This window comes from Erpetoichthys calabaricus, chromosome 7 (assembly GCF_900747795.2).
Source record: "Erpetoichthys calabaricus chromosome 7, fErpCal1.3, whole genome shotgun sequence".
NCBI lineage: Eukaryota > Metazoa > Chordata > Cladistia > Polypteriformes > Polypteridae > Erpetoichthys > Erpetoichthys calabaricus.
The window spans coordinates 183,926,845-183,947,101 of NC_041400.2; the positions used below are offsets into that span (position 1 = coordinate 183,926,845).

Below are 20,257 nucleotides of genomic sequence, written 5' to 3' on the forward strand. Positions count from 1 at the left end.
CACAAACAAATACAGAAATTAAATGCTGCAAAAGCATCATTAAGATACCTTCGTAAAGGCATGGTAAACTGTATCTGTGTGTTAGAGTGCTCTCTGATTTTACTGATACAAGAACACATGCAAACTATAGTGTATGTGTACAAAGGCACTCCTCCCCACCCTTTCCTAATGTGTTCTGTGATGATGGTATCATTTTTAATCCAACTTAAGAAAGAAATGCTAGACTAAACTGTGACATGGTTTTGTGTTCTTTGTTGACTTAAATAAGAAGTACTATTATATTTAAAGAATAAAGTTTGAAAACAAAGTCTGTCTACTGTAAACAAACAAGACAAATGATAAACTGGTCAATCCTAAAAATGAATTAAAAGTTTCAATTGTATACGTTCAAGTCATCAGCATGTATTAAAAAATGAATACAGCAACAAATATTTTCATGGTGAACAAACAGGACCAAATGCATTTTTGTTTTTACCGTGTTACACTTCATACCTGCAGATGGTTGCAGTTTTCCTGTATCACTGCTGCTGTTGCTGCCTAAACTGGTTCGGCTTTGAGTTAAACCGTTCAATGCCAGACTTGGAATCGGTCCCCTTGAACCAGGACAGTCTCCTTCCCCATAAAGCATATGTTCATCTAGCCCAGCAGGGAAATTGCTATCATTATGTGAATTGCCTTCCTACAAAACAACCCCAGCACACAATGAGAATTAGTTTTAAATGTATTACATAATGATAAATCAATTTGTACAGGGATAAAATAACAGTCGCAGCATATGTTAAATTACATGTGTTACTGTTGAAATGTCAAACTGGTGCAGACAGTAAACTAAACAACTTATTCAGACATTAATTAAAAATCTCCAAAACCCTGAACCTGAAAAAGCAGGAGAAAAAAAAAGGTGGATTTATCAAAAATCATTTGTGTTAATGTCAATTTGTAATGTACCACCAAGACCAAACTTAAATTGCATCAGGATAATTAAGACCACATATTGGCCTTGTGAGAAGCAGCTACCACAATTAAATATACTTTAACTGCACCACTGTGACACTACTCTTCAAAACAGAAAGGTCTACAGTTTATTTAGTCTACCTAAAAAAACATTAACTCCAACTCTAAGGCAAACTTATACAATTTTGCTAGATAGCATTGCAAAATACTTTTGTTGAGTTATATTTTTCCTAAAAGCTGTTTATTAGAACTCTGTAAATTTAACACTTCTATAAAGCTTCAGAGTAGATCTGCTCTACTGAAATAAACTATATCGAAAATCTAAATACATACATTAAAGCGGGGGAAAAATAAAAAAATCAAACATGCACCAATATATGTGATCTTTCAAGAATTAATACGAAGATCATGCACGAACATATATTCCTCCGCAGGGTGTCTGGGCTTTTCCTTAAAGATAGGGTGAGAAGCTCAGTCATCTGGGAGGAGCTCAGAGTAGAGCCACTGCTCCTCCGCATTGAGAGGAGTCAGATGAGGTGGCTTGGGCATCTGATCAGGATGCCTCCTGGATGCATCCCTGGTGAAGTGGTCCGGGCACGTCCAACCGGGAGGAGGCCCCGGGGAAGACCCAGGACAAGCTGGATGGACTATGTCTCCCGGCTGGCCTGGGAACGCCTCAGGATTCCCCCGGAAGACCTAGAAAAAGTGGAAGAGGGAGAGGGAAGTCTGGGCATATCTGCTCAAGCTGCTGCCCCCACGACCCGATCTCGGATAAGCGGAAGAGGATGGACGGATCATGTACAAACAATTTTTTCCTGTATCAATCTGCTACTAAGAAAAATTACATAGGCACAAAAAAATTATAGGACATGCTGCTATTTGTCCACAAAGCCTAAAACTTTGAAAAATATTTTAAAACACAACATACTGTGGAACCTCGGTTTGCGAATAACTTGGTTTTGTGATCACAACTGAGCTGATGGTGGTTCTCTCTCTCTCTTGCTGAGAGATTGTGGGCAATCGTCTCCTATTCTCCGTCCGAGTCTGCGTGCCTCACTCATATAGTCAACATCCGTACGAGCGTATACTGTTTACTGCAGCATTAGCATTGTTACTGTGTGTGCGCTCGCTTGTGTGTGTGTGTGCTCGCGAGCGTGTGTGTGTGTTGGTGTGTGTGCTATGACGTGCGAGTCCCCGTCTTGCACCCTAAAACACGAAGCTGAGTCTCAGTACTTTAGCAACACCAGCTTTATTCAGCAACATCATGGTTATTTATCGTAGCGGGATCTGCCGCTCTCCTATACACAGACACAGCAGTCAGGCAGGGCCCTGCACATTTATAATGTTCCTTGTATCACCCATCAATGGCAGGCACTTATAGCATGTCCGCAATCTTTTTGGATTCGCTTTTACGGCGAACTGCTACAGCGCTGGGAGACTGCGATTGCTATGGGACGCTCTTCCGCGTGTCGTCCCGTTGGGTGCAATCCCACAAGAGTTTAGAAACTCACTCACACCAGCCATGATTCTTTTCAAAGGTAAAGTGCAGGCTAATTTGTTTTATGTATTTTTACTTTATATTTTGTATTAATTGTTTTTGGGTTATGGAACAAATCATCTGAGTTTCCATTATTTCTTATGGGGAAATTCATTTTGATATACGAGTGCTTTGGACTACGAGCACGTTTCCGGAACGAATTATGCTCGCAAACCGAGGTTCCACTGTACATTCAATTCTAATAAATTTTAAGATTAGTTTTAGAATTTGCTGAAGTAACAATGACTTATTCCAAAATGGCCTCTATCAAATGTGATCTATCTGGTTGATTCAAACATGTTGATTGCCATCATAAATGTAAGTAGCTGTTTCAGTCATGAAGTGCCCCAGCATCAAAAAGTGCTAGATCAGGGGTTCTTAAACTTTTTAATCTGAGTACCCAAATAACAAAACTGATACCATACTGGAACCCAGGAAGAAAATTATTACCATAATCATAGTGGAACCATACACTGACAAATAAAAATTGCCTTAAAAAATGCTTAGTGTAAGGTTTAATAAATCTCAAGAGAAATTCTTATAAGGTGTAAGGATGTGACGATTTTTGAAAGCATATCATAAATCTCCATCTAATTTAGTCACTGGGCTCATGGTGTTGGATAGGGAAAAAGTAGTTAGGGGGCAGGGGAAAAAAAAGTACAATACCTTAAATAATGTTTTTCAGATGAATTCCAGTATTAACAATATACTTTTTTTGAATGTTCAATATATCCACATTTTCATTTAAGAGTTCAATAAACTACAAGCAGCTGTGTCACATAGCTAAATTATTCCAAAAAACATATGCACTATTTGTACTTTATACAGATATGAGGATAAATAAACAAACAAACAAACAAAGAATACAACAAACAGTTCAGTCTTAAATGTTCAATGTCACTGAATAACAATGTTCTAAAAGCTGAAGTCCACTTTATAGTTTGTCTCAGTAATGATAATTTCTGGTGTTCTTACAGTTCTCAGTGGTCCAATAAACATGTCTTTCATACTATTAGTGCATTAAAATTCTCACACCACTTTTAAATATTGTTAAGAGAATGAGTTTGTCCTCGCCAAGGCTTAATAAACTTCATACAAAAACTTCTATGCAAATCTTTTACAGAATTCAATATAAAGTATTCCATAAGGCAATCGGGCACTGAGCAGTTGAACATGAAAAGTGCATTTAGCATAAAATACTGACATGACACTATATATACCTCTACCATACCGACTTAGCGCAACCCCCAAAAAAATCCTAAAATTCATCATATCCTTCTGTCTTACCCATTTTATCCTTTTGACATTTCAATCTAGCACTGCAGTCCCTCCACCTCCATCATTTCCCTCCTCTATTCCACTTTCTTATATGTTTTTTTTCCTAGTGTTAGCCATTTCAATTTGACTGTTTCACTAGTTGGTGAAATTATATTAATAATATTTATGTACCACAGAAACGATATGCAATGTGTCAACTGCACTGTTTATAGATTTTGTATAAGAGTGCACACTATTGCAATAAAAAAAACACATGCTAAATAAAGCACGGTATAATTCTCATCAAAGAACTTACACTTGGACAGAATTGGCTAATTTTATTACACAAGCATGTGCAGTCCCATCACAAACATATTCACAACCCAATTTAACCCAAAGTTTAACACTGAACAGACAAAAATTAAATAAGCTGCCTTATAATAGCTACTATTAAATATGGCGGTTAGAACAGTAGAATGAGAGTAAGTATGCTAGATTACAATTATGGAAATCCAGAAGTGAAGATGTATGAATTTCATAATTATTAAATTAATATTACAGTGCTAAAATCTAGTATTTTCACTGTACCTTGGGGCTAATTATTTAAAAACAGTATAGCTATAACAAAAAATTGGCCCAGTCTACAGACACAAGAAACCAATGAAAATGTGTAGGAATTTGATGACTATACTCTGAATACAACCTCCAGCCAATCTGAAACCAGTTGAGTTATTTAGCAAATAATAAAATACAAAAGTTACACAAGCCTACAGCACAAAAATGGTAAAAACTTATTAATCACTCCCTTTAGCTTTTAAGTGTTAGAAAAATTGTATATTTAAGGCAAAAGAACACAAAAAATTAACAAAGGGTGAAGGTGGATGTCGTCGTAACTGACTGTCTAAAACTGAATTTTTGGAAATGAAAGGATCAAAAATCCATAAAAGATAAATAAAAAAACAATACTAAAACTGTTCTATCAGGAATTCGTGCTGCGACCAGGGATTTAATTTCCTAAAATTTTCAAAGTTTCATATGCTGATGTTCATTGAAGAATCAATTCCATCAGCACATGCAGCACATGCAGCACAAGGGGTTTAGTTACGTTGAATGAAAAAATGAAAGCAGCTTAGAAAACAACTTCAACCAAAAGTTGTGGTTTTTTTTTTCTTCAAAGGACCTGCAACTTGGAGGGACACGCTTTTTTCTCATTTTCTAGCAGTATTATTTTCAAAGAATACAATTGCAGATAGCTCTTCAATTGTGAAATTGTACATTGTTGTAAAAATTGCGCAACAAATGTCACAAACAACACCATCACACTTAAGCTAACTGGATACTGGAACAAGAAACAGTAAAACATTTCATGAATGATGCCGATATATGCAAAGAGAAAAAGGTCAAACATTTGCAGCATCTAAAAATTAATCATAAATAGCTACTTGCCTCCTCATCTGAGTAAGCATAAGCTGATGCTACAGCAACCCACATTTTGCTGGCCACATTAGCAGCTTGCTTCATGCCTGATTTGAGCACTTCCATTTTGGGACCAGACAGCAGCTGATCCATTTTAAGACCTGAGAAAGTGTTGATAACAGAGCCTAATGAACCATGCTGGGTGGATCGCACAAGAGCACTCAAAGAGGAGGAACGATCCTTCGGAGACTGGGTTTGCATTTGTCCTGCAGACTTAGGTTTTACAGCAAAGGTTTTTGAACGTGTCACAGAAGGGCTACGTTGGGGAGTTAAAGAAGTTGGCTGAGGTCCGGAGGAAGATGGCAGGCTGGATCTTCGTTCAAGTACAGAGGAAGGCATTAAATCACTACTTTCTTCCTTGGGCTGTTGCTTGTGGAGCTCCATGCTGAAAGATTTGTTGCCAAGAGGACTTTTGAGGTTCATGTAGTTTTCAATTTCATCAGCAAGCTTTCTAGACACTACTGCTGGAACTGTCCGCTCATCACTTTGAACAGAAACAGACTCCATGCTCTCAGATGCCAAGAGAGAAAGTGGATCAGAGCCAGCTTCTACATTTTCTCGCTCTACAGGCCTGGAATAGAGACTGCTTCTTTTCGAGGAGTCTTTCTCTTGAACACCATTTGAGTCTCTCCTCAGCACAACAGTGTTCTGCGCTTGTTGTAGACAGCATGAGGGTTGATTATTTGATTTATCCTCATGGCTTCCATTGTGTTCACTGAATAGCTGTGAGGAAGATGAAGATGAAAGCTTCTCAGACATTTCCAAAGCTTTATCAGGTGAGATCTGAACATTGTCCACTTGAGAGTTTTGGTCTGGTACTTCAAACACTGTCTCTTTTTTAGACGAGATTTCATCACCAGCCACAACTTGAGGTTTGGTGGAAGACAGGGCAGCAGTCAAGATTTTGGCATCTGCACCCATCTTACTGGCAATTTCATCAGGAGTCATTTCCAGACTGCCCTTTAGAGGCATTCCTGATTTGCTCTCTGCACTAAAACTACAACTCCTCTCAGTGAAGACTTTCGGTCTGTGAGACTGCTGAGGCCCCAATTCAGCAGGTTTTTTTAGGGAATGTGAAGAAAGGTCATCGACAAAAACTGAATCTTCCATGACACCTGGAGCAACAAAAAGTGTCCCTGGGGGATTGCCTGAAAATTAAAGTGACACAGGAAGGAAAAGGTAAAGTTTTAGCTACACACATATTCTAAAAAGACAAAATTATTAAGGTCCTCTGTAGAATTTGTTTCATGAGAGCAACTTACACTGCTACTACATTATCTATAGCTTAGTTAAAAGCTAAACAGACTGATCACTTACACAAATGAGATCTTACAATATGATTCTTTTAGCAAATTCATTTGTAATACTGTTTTAGGTTGAAAAATAATCAAAAGCAAACTTTTTCATAAACTCAAAACTACAACAGAGACACATAAATGCCATTCCATATCTGATGCATCATGAATGAGAAAGCAAATACATATATAGTGTACAAACGAGTTCTTGCCAACTGTTCTTCAATTTACATTCCTTAAAAAAAAAGATTGTTGTTGAGCTAAAATGACTAATATTAGGCATTTTTCAAAGGTAGAAGCTACATTTAAAAACAGTTTTTAAACTAAATTTGATATTAAAATGCTAGTTGCATATACATAAAAAATAAACAAAATTGTATCCTGTACTGCAGAACAAAAACAGCATGGTTCCTGCCATTAATCCAATCTTATCATCCAATATGTGCTAACATTCAGCAGAAGTGTGTCTTGCCCGATTCAGGATTGGCTTTTATGTTATGCCCAATGAATTTTCCGGCACTATGTGATTCTAAATTGAATTAAGAAGGTTCAATAATGGATTGATGGACTAATTTGCAAAACCAAAGTCTTTTAAAACTTACTTTCTAATAATTTTTTCCCCTCACCAAATGTTTTTAATAAAACTTTGTCAATTTATTTTAAATGGATAAACAAATATACTGATATGTGTGTAGTTTGGCTTTACTATTGTATAGACTGCCCTGCCTATCTTTCTATACACTGTCTTATTCTTTTAAACCTGTTTATTGTTTGTTCACTTTCGGAAAAAGGGAAAAAAAAACAAACATTCTTTTAATTAGTAAGGGGCTTTCAGTATAAAATGTGATAAATGTCAAGTCTCAGGTTACATTACTATTACAAATATGAATGAACATATAATAATCTAAAACTTTTCTTTTCAACATAATTTTAATGTAGCAATGTCTGTTTTTTGCTTAATAATAAAGAAAACAACTTTTGATGATGCATAGAAGCCATCACTAATGGTGAGAAATAGTACTGTACACTACAGGGCGGAGTGGTGGCTCTGAGGCTAGAGATCTGCACTGGCAATCGGAAGGTTGCCGGTTCGAATCCCGTCAATGCCAATAGGGACACTGCTCTGTTGGGCCCTTAAGCAAGGCCCTTAACCTGCAATTGCTGAGCGCTTTGAGTAGTGAGAAAAGCGCTATATAAATGCAAAAAATTATTAAAAAAATTATTATTATTACAGACTTTTACCAATTTTCAATTGATCAGTGCTTTTATACACAGATGTTGCCAAATGGAACTATAAGTACCAGCATATCGGTGCAATACGTTTAATCACAGGTAAGCAGCTTGATCTGCAGCTGGATGTAATTCCCAGTGTCCTAATTACACATCCCAGCAGTGTTGTATCAGGGAGTAAAGCTGCTATGAGGGCAAGGTGAGACTTTTAATGATCATTCAGCAAAATCAGCATTTGCCACTGAATGTATTTGGCAGGCCAAAAAAAAGCCGCAAAATAAGCTCATACCCCAAATAAGCAGCTAGATTGGCAGCCAAGGTGAGGTAGAAACTGTGGTTTGCAATTCCCAGTGTTCCAAGCACGCTTTGCAGCCATGCCACCTCTGGGAGTACAGCTTGCTGGCAAGGGAAAGTGACACTATTAGCCATCCCTCAGAAAAAAAAGAGTATGTTTCTGCTAAGGGATTAATCATTAGTTAGCGATGGCTTTTTCGGCCATTATCATGTCTTTTCCAACTCTGTGAAGTACAGCGTCACTATCAAAAACTTTAGGATATATAAGCATAAGATCAATAGATTTTACGTAACCATGGTTCTTTTAATCTTAAATTGTGTTTTGTGATTTAAAGTATACTAATATTGTTTTAATAATAAGCTTCAAATGTTTCTCTGAAAAATAAAGCATTATGCACGTTTGCAGATATTTCCAATAATGGACAATTTCAGTACAAGTTCCCACTTATATACAAATTGGATTAAGAATGCGGCTGGCAAGAACAACACTCATTCATAACCCGAGGGCTGCCTATAACTGTAATGAAACATACTCTCACTGCAAAAAATTACTAGTTAAATACTAGCTGTAGAGTAACATGGGGAATTTAAATTATATAACATTGTGAAACTAGCATAATCCAATTAGAAGTCACAGGCAGCTCGTGCTCACATTTATGAACGGCTACTGAACAGTGTGCTAACCCAATGCAGGCTTCTTTAACTTATGAGAGTTGAAGAAAAAAAAAAAAGTGACAACACCATTAGGAGTTACTTTACTACAACCTACCACTGCTAGTTCTACTGCTACCACCTTCAACACTCCCAGAGGACAGTTTCACTATGCTGTGTCCACAAGCAGGGACGTCTACAGAGTTCTGGGGGTCAGAAACATCTACCAACTTTCCAGTTTCTGCAGGTAAAACATTTCCTAGAAATTAAAAATAATTTAGTCAGCCAGCAGCTCATGTTAACAGTTCTACTTGATAAATATTAAGTAAGCTATTGTTGGTCACACCTGTTGTCAATTGTGTGGTTTTGTTTTTACAGCATGTCTATTTAATGCAGAAAAGTAGTAGTAGTGTTATAACATTTTATTACATTAGTAAAATGTAAAATAACATTATTTTCTAGCCTTAATCAGTGAAATTTCTCACAAACGCATAGTCAGCGCATCAGTATCATGATAAATATTACCATCTTGCTTGGCTTTCGGTTTACTGGATGATTTAATGTCTGGAAGTGAAGGAGGAATGCCATCAGGGTCATCCCGTATCAGCTCATCTTTAGAACCATAGCCCTGGTCAGACTGGCCTCCTAGATGGGAGGGAGACAATGAGTAATGCTAAATACAGCAGTCAGGTAAGATTTAGAAATCCCAACATCACACTTTATTTGTTGTTAACTAAAATAATATATCTGAAATTCCCAACGTGACCCAGGAGAACAACCTACTCACAGCATGCGTTCAGGATGTAAGTATAGTTGAAAGTATAATCTTCATCTCAATAACACATTTATACTGTTACCGTTTCAGTTTTACAATTGGTAACTACTTTTTGCCAAATAAAGACAAAATAATTAAATTTTAAAGACCTTATAAAACCACCAACTTTGCTTAGTTATCCTGGACACGCTTTAATGCAAAATATACAATTCATGGCATACATAATGAGCATGTTTATACAGCTGGCACTCTAATGCACTGATTGAGATTGTTAAGTGGGAGAGGGAATATCTGTGTAATCAAAATGATAAAACCCAATAATTTAAACAACATGTCAAAAATATTTTCCTATCCTTGTACATACTGTATATGCAAGTTAATTCAATCTACAACAGAAGCATGACAGAAGAAGGAAAAAGTCATTTAGAAAAAAAATATGCAGGATGTGGGATAATGGCAAAGCTAAAACAACTATAAAATATTAATTTGCAGAATGTCTATTGTACAATATGTCAAATATATATGTCATTCTACAGATGAATTGAGAAAGCAGCAAAACAGCTATGCAATACCAGGCATAGTAAGAAAGATTCAATTTTGAATATTGTAAAATTCTTTCTCAGGGAATAAGCACATTAAGCTGATGTCATCTAAAGTCAAGTGTATTTATATACCACATTTAAAACAGCAGCAGCTGACGAAAGTACTGTACAGTTTTCATAAACAGGCCAATAAATATGTGAAATTAAACAAACAACAATACTATGATGCAAGTTTGAAATGCCAAGGAGAAAAGATATGTTTTCAACCTGAAATTAAAAGTGACCATGGTCAGTGCAGATCTAATAAATGGGTAGACTATTCCAAAGCTTAGGGTAGGTACTGCAAAGGTACAGTGCTCTCTGAGCTTAAGTCTAGACCTCAGCAGAACTAGCAACATCTTGTCAAAGGACCAAAGTGATCACAAGAGAGAATTAAGGATGCAAGAGGGAGCTAAACCTGTCAAAGACTTAAAGACAAACAATAAGATTTTAAAATCATTCTTGCACCAAACAGGAAGCCAGTGAAGAGAAGCTAAAATGTTATCATATTCTGGTGTGCCTGTTAAGAGCCAGGACGCAGCATTCTGGACTAATCATAGATGTGCGATGGACAACTGGTTGACTCAAGTGTATAATGGGTTGCAATAGTCAAGTTGAGAAGAGACAAATGCATTCATTAGTTTTCTATTTAAAAAAAAAAAAAAAAAAAAAAAGTTCTGCGAAAGGTTTACAGTAGGTTGTCAGAGGGGCAAGGTTACTTGCATGAGTACAGGTTAGACCAGAGGGTTCAAAACACACAATCTTTTTTTTTTTTTTTGTCATTCACACTGAGAAAATGTAATATTACATGGCTTCTAGTCAGAGGCAATGCCAAACTTGTGATAAGATCAGCAGCTGCAGTCCTCATCACAACAATATCAATTTAAATGACTAGGAATCACTCAGGGTGTTAAATCATATGACTGCATGACGAATCTTCGGCATATTTTCAAAGTACTGTGAGCTCACTGCTTTTTCTGACAGCCAACAATGTGCTGTCTAACTAAGCATTCACAGATAGGGTGGGTTGAGCTGTTCAACATGTTTTGTTTTCAGTCTACAAGCTGCTGCCACTGTCATTTTGATAATTTTTGCAGAGCAATATAACTTCTATCTGTGAGTCGGTACAATGACTTCAAAATATGTTTAGTGCGAATTTCAAAATCACCTTGTGACTGAAAGATGCAGTTCATATCAAATTACAAGGATAAATAACAGAGCCTCCTTAAAACTGATGTACTAGAGAAATTGTTGAACCATTGTTCTTAGCATCCAAGTCAAGGCTGAAGACATCCATCTTAGTTTAATGTACCATTTATAGAGTTGTTGATTAGACCACTCCTACTGAAGGAACATTTGTTAATAATCTATCTTTAGTAAAAGTGCTCCAATCATTATCAGCAGTCACTTAACCTTTCCTAATCATTTTGTCAGGCTGCTGTGGCATTGGGTGCCACTGTTACTATAACTCAACAGTGACTCATGGTCATGACAAGGAGACGTCAGTAAGGTTAAATATTTTCTTCAGAAATAACATTAACTGAAACTTATTATTTTTGTTATCCTATGCCCACTATTATTTGGGCATGTCTAGTATTAGCATGAATGGGATTACATTTTAGTCAAAAATCTATAGATTACTGTATTTTCTGTTTATATATTTAGATATGTCTGCTTATGTATATACATTATGTGTTTTATGAGTATGTACTATTCTGTTGTGTCAATACATTTGTAAATACAGGTAAGCTCCTGGAGTCAGCACTCCATGCAGAATACTATAAGAATAACATCACAGAAAGGATTTTTTCTGTTAGTAGTGGACTTATACGTTATTAATTAATGCTGCTTTTAATTTGTAAACATTACTTATTTTTATCTAAATTGAAGAACAGCATTCATTCTGATTAAATTTCTTGATTTATTTTTATTATAGTTTATGGTGAGACAGTGAAACAATAAGTTAATAATGGATTTTACTTTATGAACTACTATGAATGAAACCAAGTTACCCATTCTAATCCCTCCCACTGATTAGTCTCAACAATTTACAGAACAAATGAGAAGAATAACTAACAGAGTGACAGGTCTCCAAAATTCTATTGTAATGTTTTAAATTATTGTTCTGAGAACATCATTCTGATCTATAGATAACTGCAAATTCCTTTCGTACTTTTACATTTTTAACATACAACTAATTTTACAATAGAAAGGAAAAGCAAAAAATGAATTAAGAATATGTCATATCTTCCTATCTGATATACCTGAATACAGAGGAGATGAAACTGTACTGTATTAGCTAAATAGAAAGGAAAAGGAAAATGAAGAGGTGTATAATGGCATTTACATAAAAACTCAGTTAACACAGACAAATAGAACTCATTTCTTGATTACCCAATTAAGACTAAGGGAGATATAATACTAAGTAACCGGGTGCATACATTATTAATATGTTCATGTAAAAAGATAGGCATATTACAAACGATACCTTTGACTGGGGACATGTTACAATCCTTACTCTTCACTTTTTATCTGTTTTCCCAGGTGAGGACTGCAGAACCAACCAAGTGTTAGACCAATCATATAACCCAATTCATAGTGACAGTCTCTTAGTACTTCTAGGGAGGTCCTAGGAACTATATACCCAATATATAACCTATATACCCAAATGAGACCACACCCTGCACTCAGTGAAGGGTGCTATATAAAACCAAATTGTATAATATTATAATCTTCCCAGCAAGTCTCGAGTTCTGCCCTGTATACTACTGGTACAAACTCTAACCACCTCAACTCAATCAAGAAAAGCAGTGGGGTCTTCCTGTACTGAAAAACACTCCGCAATTTTATGAAGAGGAAATCCAGCAAACACATGCAAAAACTTGATTTGGACAGCTTGTAATAGCTATCTTATTAGTGTCTGTAACTATACCTAAAGAAGAGGAATTAAATTAATCTTAATTCTTATAACACATAAAACTGCTGCCCTTGCAGCAATTCACTGATCAGTCCCTTTCTTTAAATCCTCATTACTCTCAATAGTTGTTACACGCAGTACATATACTCAGAGTGTTCTCCCTGCAACTCTAAGCTATGCTTTTATCCATCTGGCACAGCACCTGGCCTGGATCCAGCATGGCGGAGTGGTGGCTCTGAGGCTAGGGATCTGGACTGGCAATCGGAAGGTTGCCGGTTCGAATCCCGTAAAATGCCAAAAGGGACTCTGCTCTGTTGGGCCCTTAAGCAAGGCCCTTAACCTGCAATTGCTAAGCGCTTTGAGTAGTGAGAAAAGCGCTATATAAATGCAAAAAATTATTTAAAAAAAATAAATTACGTATCCCTATATTTGTGCATGGCCACTCTAACAAGTTAATTCCACAGAGGGAAAGAAAAAGAAATATGACCCTGATTGAGAAGTATGGTTCCAGAGGTAATGGTAGGTGACTTGGGAGTGTATCAGACCAGTATGCTACATCCTTTATTTAGTACAACACTAAATTACACGTTTCAAGACTCAGTGTTCAGTGCCAATCTCTACAGCACTTCCAGATCTGTTTAAGACATGCACATCTCCCTTCTGACATTTCACCTGAATCCTCTGCAGTGCTAAGCACACATAGTAACATTAGGTTGCTTTTCACAAGCCTGATCAGTCACTGGGGTCAATGGGTATTTATGCCCCACTAGCCATAATCCAATACAGGTTTGCTTTACTTTAATTAGGAAAATGATGTACATATTCCTTATAGTGGTTATAAAACCAAACAAATCCCAATATAATTGCCCAATACCACTTTTCTGTAATTCACAAATTACAACACAACATAATACAAAACATGGAATCATCTAGTAGAAGCAACAGAGTTAACTTGCCTCTATTGCTAACTAAAATTTAACGCACCAGTTTACTGAAAGTAATACTTATTATAAGTGACAAAAAATGAGACTACAACTTGGGACTCTTTCTGAAATATTAAGTATTCAAATAATCCTTTTGTCTAATAGGTCATAATCATACAGCTGAAAATACTGTACTGTAAATGTTCTATCCCTGTCGAGCACTTTGTGAGAGCACATTCTGTTAATTTTGTTACATAAAATAAAGATTTCTCAGTTCAAATTGTATATTGAAAAGAAAAAAACTAGTGTGGTTAAAATAATAGTTTAATAATAGTACTATTCTTTCTTTCAATCATCAACTTCAATTAAAGGATCACTTTCATATTTTTTTCAGAAAAATCCATCATTAACTTATTTTGGCTTTCCATTCCAAAATGCTGACACCAAAATTATTGTAGTTATACTGTATAAAGCACTTGGGAAAACATTCAATAGTATGTTGGCATCTGAAGTTGAAATCATACTTTTTTCTTTTCAGCTAGGAGCAACGAGAGCAGATTCTAAATATAAAACATGAAAAATGATAAAAATGATCAACACAAACTAATTCTTTATGAAATACAAATTTTAGAATATTATGAAAGGATCAAAGGCAATTCAATTGTCTACCTTAGTGGATTCTGCACAGTTTAAAACACTTGTTTCTCAGTATGTTTCACTTAATTAAATCTGATACTTTGATACAACAGTAATGTTTGAATATAATTTTCAGTTGAGGAAAAAAGATAACAGATAATTGTAAGTAAATCCTATGATTAGCTTTTTTTTCAGTGTCAGAATAACATATGTTTGTTTCCATTGCAGATGCATGTTGACACAGCCCTTCAATAACTCCTTAATTGTGTGTTTCATTAAATATGAAATTATTGTGTTTTGCTCAACACTGTGGAAAGCTCTACATGGCCTTGAAAATTTTACTTTGGTCACAACTGTCAGCAATGCTATGAATTGTGAATGCTTAGAGGCCACTCGACTCATGTGACCCAGGTAATCTGCAGGTTCAACGGTGAATAGTGTTTACATGAGAACCTCTGCGCCTAGGTAAAGGCATGGGGACCCTAAAGGTTGTTCAAGAGAACTGCAACAATCAACTGCAAAACAAAATTAGATATACAGCATATGTTGGTGGACAGCAAAGGTTGAGTATGGAATTCACTCCATGTAGCTATAGAAGAGTGCTTTGAAAGTATTAACATTATAGACAAGAAAATGAAAAACAGCAGAGCCATTCCTACTATTCTTTAAAGCTAATTTTTCAAGAGTTTTGCTCTCGTCAGCAATACTGCTTACTTCACAGACTCCAGAGGCCATTACTCTGCTAGTGGCAAATATCGCCTGTAACGGTGGTCCATGGCTCTCGGCTTGTAACTGGACTTAACAGTTTTTCCTTGGCATGGATGAAGACACGGTCCTTTACTTCATAATATGTACGCTTTCCAAAAACGTTTCCAACAGCTAACCTAAAGAAAAGTTCAGCAAAAAAACTGAAGCTGTACTTTCATGTTATTGACAAATTCTTTAAAGACTGGTTAACTTGCACGTCAGGATGCCATAACGTTATGCATGCTCTGATGGAATTTTCTGGCTTTGTTATCATGTGTGCTAATCTGAGAAATTCCTATTCTTGATTTAGGAAATGGGTGGGTCTGGTTTACAGAACTTTTTCACTCAGCATTATTTACACATGCACCTGTAAATCAGCAGGATAGCCCATATCTGTGAAAGGGACTGGGATAAACATAGGAAATGCAAAATTAAATTTTTAAATATCCAGTCATATGAAATGGATACAATGTTCTTTCATCACTTGGCTATCAATGATATGATACTTAATAACAATGTAAATGGTTATGGGTTGGAAAATGGTTCAACAGTTTCATCCATAGAAATCTATATACTGTAATTCATTATGTCAAATGCAAATATGCAAGTAACACTCACTACTTTAGTCTCAATGCCTATTCTGTTTTCTTCTATTAATTTATTTCCAGAGAATTTCATAAAAACACAGTATCAACATTAAGGTATCTGCTTTCAAAGAATGTTGCAGTGACATAAGTTACATGTGAACTAAAAGGGTTTTCAGCACATTCAGAGGTGGTGGGTGAGAAAGGGAGCATTACCTGCTGCGATTCTACTCAACAACCCACTCCCATCCAAAGGTTCATCTCACACATGCCTTTGCGTCAGCCAAGGACACATGCAGCACTAAGAGACAGCACAAAGAGCAGAAGCAGGAAACAAAATGAGGGAGGGGACACAAAAGTGAAAGATAAAAGGACACTTTAGTATCAGACAGAAAAAAAACATCAAGCAGAGACCACTAAACAGATTTAACAGAAGAGGTAAGAGTAAAGAAATATAAATACTAATCTATTGCTAGTAGTCCAATCAAATATTTTTACAGTCTGCTCACATTGTTTAATGAGACAATTTAATCATTTTTCTTATATCCTCTAAAACAAAAAAGGAATGTAAAAATGGACAAGGGAATAAACAAATGATTCAGAGACTAAAGAAAACTTGATATAATTATCAAAGTTAAAGTTTAGCTTTGGTTTGTATTCAACAATTACTTGGTAAAAATCACATTTACACTATTTTATTGAAAGGAATGAGAATTTGTACATTTTCCTGTTCCTACTACAGTACTCCAAAACAACAATATAAAGCAAGTGCACAAAGGGTCAAGGTAGATCAAATTGGTCCTGAAATTAAATTGAAATGAAAGTTCATTTGGTTAAAATGTTCTACAAGAGTGAAATGATGTAATCATTTTTCCATGGCAGTTTTTCTGCACAACAAACAGTAACCTGAGGGTTGAGGATTTGCCAATGCAAGGGTAGAACCACAAATGTATGGAATAGCAGGCCCTACCAGAAAGCCTCACACTGACAAAGAGATAGCACAATTGTAAGTTCAATTCAGACAGCAGGCAGATGTCCTGCTGAATAAGTCCTCAACAGCTTATTGACAAGAGGCGCAATGGTTTCAGGTCCTGTGGAGGGCAATGTGGCCTACTTTTCGTGAGCCCTTTGCAGCTTTGCTACTGATCCCAGAAGTGACTCAGGAGTTTGACACAGAAGTAAAACTTGGCTGGATTATAAAAGACAGCTCACTGCCATAACTTTGAGCTGGAGAACTATAGGCAGTGAATCGAAAAAGATAAGAAATGGGAAGGAGAGTGTTTTTAAGTGGCAGCAGGGTCCTTCTTTAGTTTTACATTACTTTCATGCTTTTCTTTTTCCTATTGTTTACCCCCTCCTATGTATTTTAGTTTCAGGAAATCACATTATTTATAACAGTATTGACTCTATGGCAATTTCTTCTGGGTGGCATTTTCTCTTTCAGAGTAAATATAAAACTGTATATTCAAATTTGCACTACAGAAATGATATCCAACTAAAGCTCCTCCACATGATTCCTCACTTACCTGTTTTGTTATTAATTCCAAAATTTTGCACTTCAAAATATATTGTAAAAAATAAAGTGCTGTACTTCGATAACTTCGATGTCAGCTTACGAAAAAATGATTTTATTATCATTACCTTACTACTGTAGGTGCAGAATATGCAATTAATAAATGATCCTTATGATACTTAAGAATATAGCAATATAAACTTTATTTCAATTAGATCTTAATTGTTAGTTAAAAATAAGTCTGTATTATGAATGGAGACTCAAGTTTACTTTCTACTTAGTGACATTTAAACTCTGTCAAATGACTATAAATTGAATTATGTTTGATGTAGCGAACTTAAAGCACTTGTGCTCCAGAGTAAAGATGTTGCAGCCATTAAAATTAAACCCTTGCTTTAAAAAAAAAAAACTCTCTGTATTATTAGGAAAACGCAACGTAGGAACAAAGGAAACAATCAAATTATCAGAAATGGTTCATTCAAGATTCAGAATATAAAAATATTCATACAGTATTTTGATTAATATAACCCCTGTAAGCAAAATAATGGTGCTAGTGATCAGATGCTGAGCAAATCAGTTACCTTTCTGTATAAACATTCAGTATATCATGGAAATATTAAAAAAATGTCTTAACAGCAAAACCCAATGCTGATAATACATAGACAGAGCAGACTACATTAGCTGACCAGATGCTAAAATTGTACCAGTCAATAGCCATAATCCATCCATCCATTTTCCAACCTGCTGAATCCGAACACAGGGTCACGGGGGTCTGCTGGAGCCAATCCCAGCCAACACAGGGCGCAAGGCAGGGAACCAATCCCGGGCAGGGCGCCAACCCACCGCAGGACAAACACCCAAACACCAAGCACACACTAGGGCCAATTTAGAATCGCCAATCCACCTAACCCGCATGTCTTTGGACTGTGGGAGGAAACCAGAGTGCCCGGAGGAAACCCACGCAGACACAGGGAGAACATGCAAACTTCACGCACGGAGGACCCGGGAAGCAAACCCAGGTCTCCTTACTGCGAGGCAGCAGTGCTACCACTGCGCCACCGTGCCGCCCAATAGCCATAATAAATATCATATACCACAATTCTATTTATAGTCTGCCACTGGACAGATGATCAAGTTGGAAGGCATATCAAAAAGTTAAGACATTATTTAATTAAAGAGTTATTTATTAAAAAACCAAAAAAATAAAGAGTAAAACATCAAATGGGTGATATGCACTTGCATGGCATGATTAACGAATGGGCCCTTCCATTTATCCATGGCTGCTGCCCAATAAATGGGAAATAAGATGCAAGACAAAATGGGATTATACTGAGGGATTCTGTCACTGCATCACAGACTATATTAACTTCTGTGTCAACACAGTGGTACCCTCAAAGTTGGTGTGTTGCTTTACAAACAACAATCCCTGGATTACTAAGGAATTAAAAGGTGTCCTGAATGAGAAGAAGACAGCATTCAAATCCAGTGACAAACAGATTCTGCAGGACATACAGCGTGTGCTAAAGAAAAAGCTGAGAGAAGGAAAGGAAGCTTATAAAGCTAAAACCGAAAACAAACTCACTGAGAATAATATGAAGGATGTCTGGGTATAATTATGGGACTGAAGAAATCCTGGGCTCAGGTGCTAGAAGGGGATGTGGACAAAGCTAACACCCTGAACCAATTTTTTTTTTTTAACATTCTCCCTCCCACTGCCACCTTCTTCCAATAACCAGTCTCCAGTGATAAGTCCACCTCTGACCATCAGTGTGGATTGTCCAAAACTGAAGACCAACATAGATGACAATTGAGGAAGCTACACATAGGAAAAGCTACAGGACCAGATGGAGTCAGTCGTTGAGTTCTTGAGGCCTGTGCTGACCAACTTTGTGGTGTCCTCCATCATCTGTTTAGTCTGTCCCTAAGGCTTTAGAATGTACCACTGCTGTGGAAAACATTGTCAAGTTTAACACAACTTTAAACATATACCATTTATTTTAAAGACTATCACTAAAATTTAATGAGTACTTCATTAATGTTTAGCATTATGTACCTGTACTTTAATCTTTCATTGGGCCTATGGTCCATACTCTAAAAACCGATTCAGAATATATTTATGCTTAACCCTTTTGAATTATTACTATTTCTAACAGGAAAACAGATTTAAAAAATTATAGGAAAGAAGCCTGTGGTATTCACAAGACAATAAAACAGAAAATCAAAAAACGAACAAGCACACAATTCTTTGATACAATAGCATTACCTGTGCTGTTGTGATTGTCAGCAATGTCCAGCAGGATTAAGTTTCTGACAAACAATGTATGTTCTCCACTGTTTGTATCATTAGAGCTGTCTGCGCTGCCGTGGCTCATTGTATCAGCATCGCTCCCTCCAGTCAGATTAGTTTGTGGAAGAGCTAACAAAAACAGAAGACATGTAAAATTAGACATTAGTCCAGTTGGCACGTTAGCCTGTCTTTTTGTATAGTCCCCATTGAAGCAGTACATGAGTTTGCATCAGGTAAGCAATGCTCTGTTGAAAAGAACAGACCTTCGGATAGGAAAATGGTTGGTTGCATAGTAAAATGCATACCAAGATCAAAGTTTGCCAGACCAAAGCAAGGTGGGGTCAATTTTAAGGTTAAAATAAAACATAGGTTTTCAAAGCTCATTTAAAAGACTCCAATGACAAACAACTAAAAAAATTTATAGTGAGGTCATGGAGAATATACACAAAATTATCAAAGTGCTTCAATTTTGGACACAGACAAGTGTATATTATACTTGTGTACTGATGATTACACAAATAAGAAAAAGCAAGAGTGTCAGTCAAGCACCTTAAATGTCAAAAATGCTAATCTGAAATCCAATTCTTAGGAAGTAGTTAG

The 20,257-nt window shown here is 36.3% G+C and overlaps 1 protein-coding gene across 1 annotated transcript in view; it reads right to left on the minus strand.

The window, feature by feature from the left end:
- Positions 1–20,257, minus strand: part of LOC114654947 (DENN/MADD domain containing 4C) — a 227,759-nt gene that overhangs the window by 38,415 nt on the left and 169,087 nt on the right. The window contains 5 exon segments of the mRNA XM_028805821.2: positions 493–679; positions 5,195–6,372; positions 8,813–8,953; positions 9,220–9,339; positions 19,634–19,786. Coding sequence (XP_028661654.2) covers positions 493–679; positions 5,195–6,372; positions 8,813–8,953; positions 9,220–9,339; positions 19,634–19,786 — 1,779 coding nt within the window.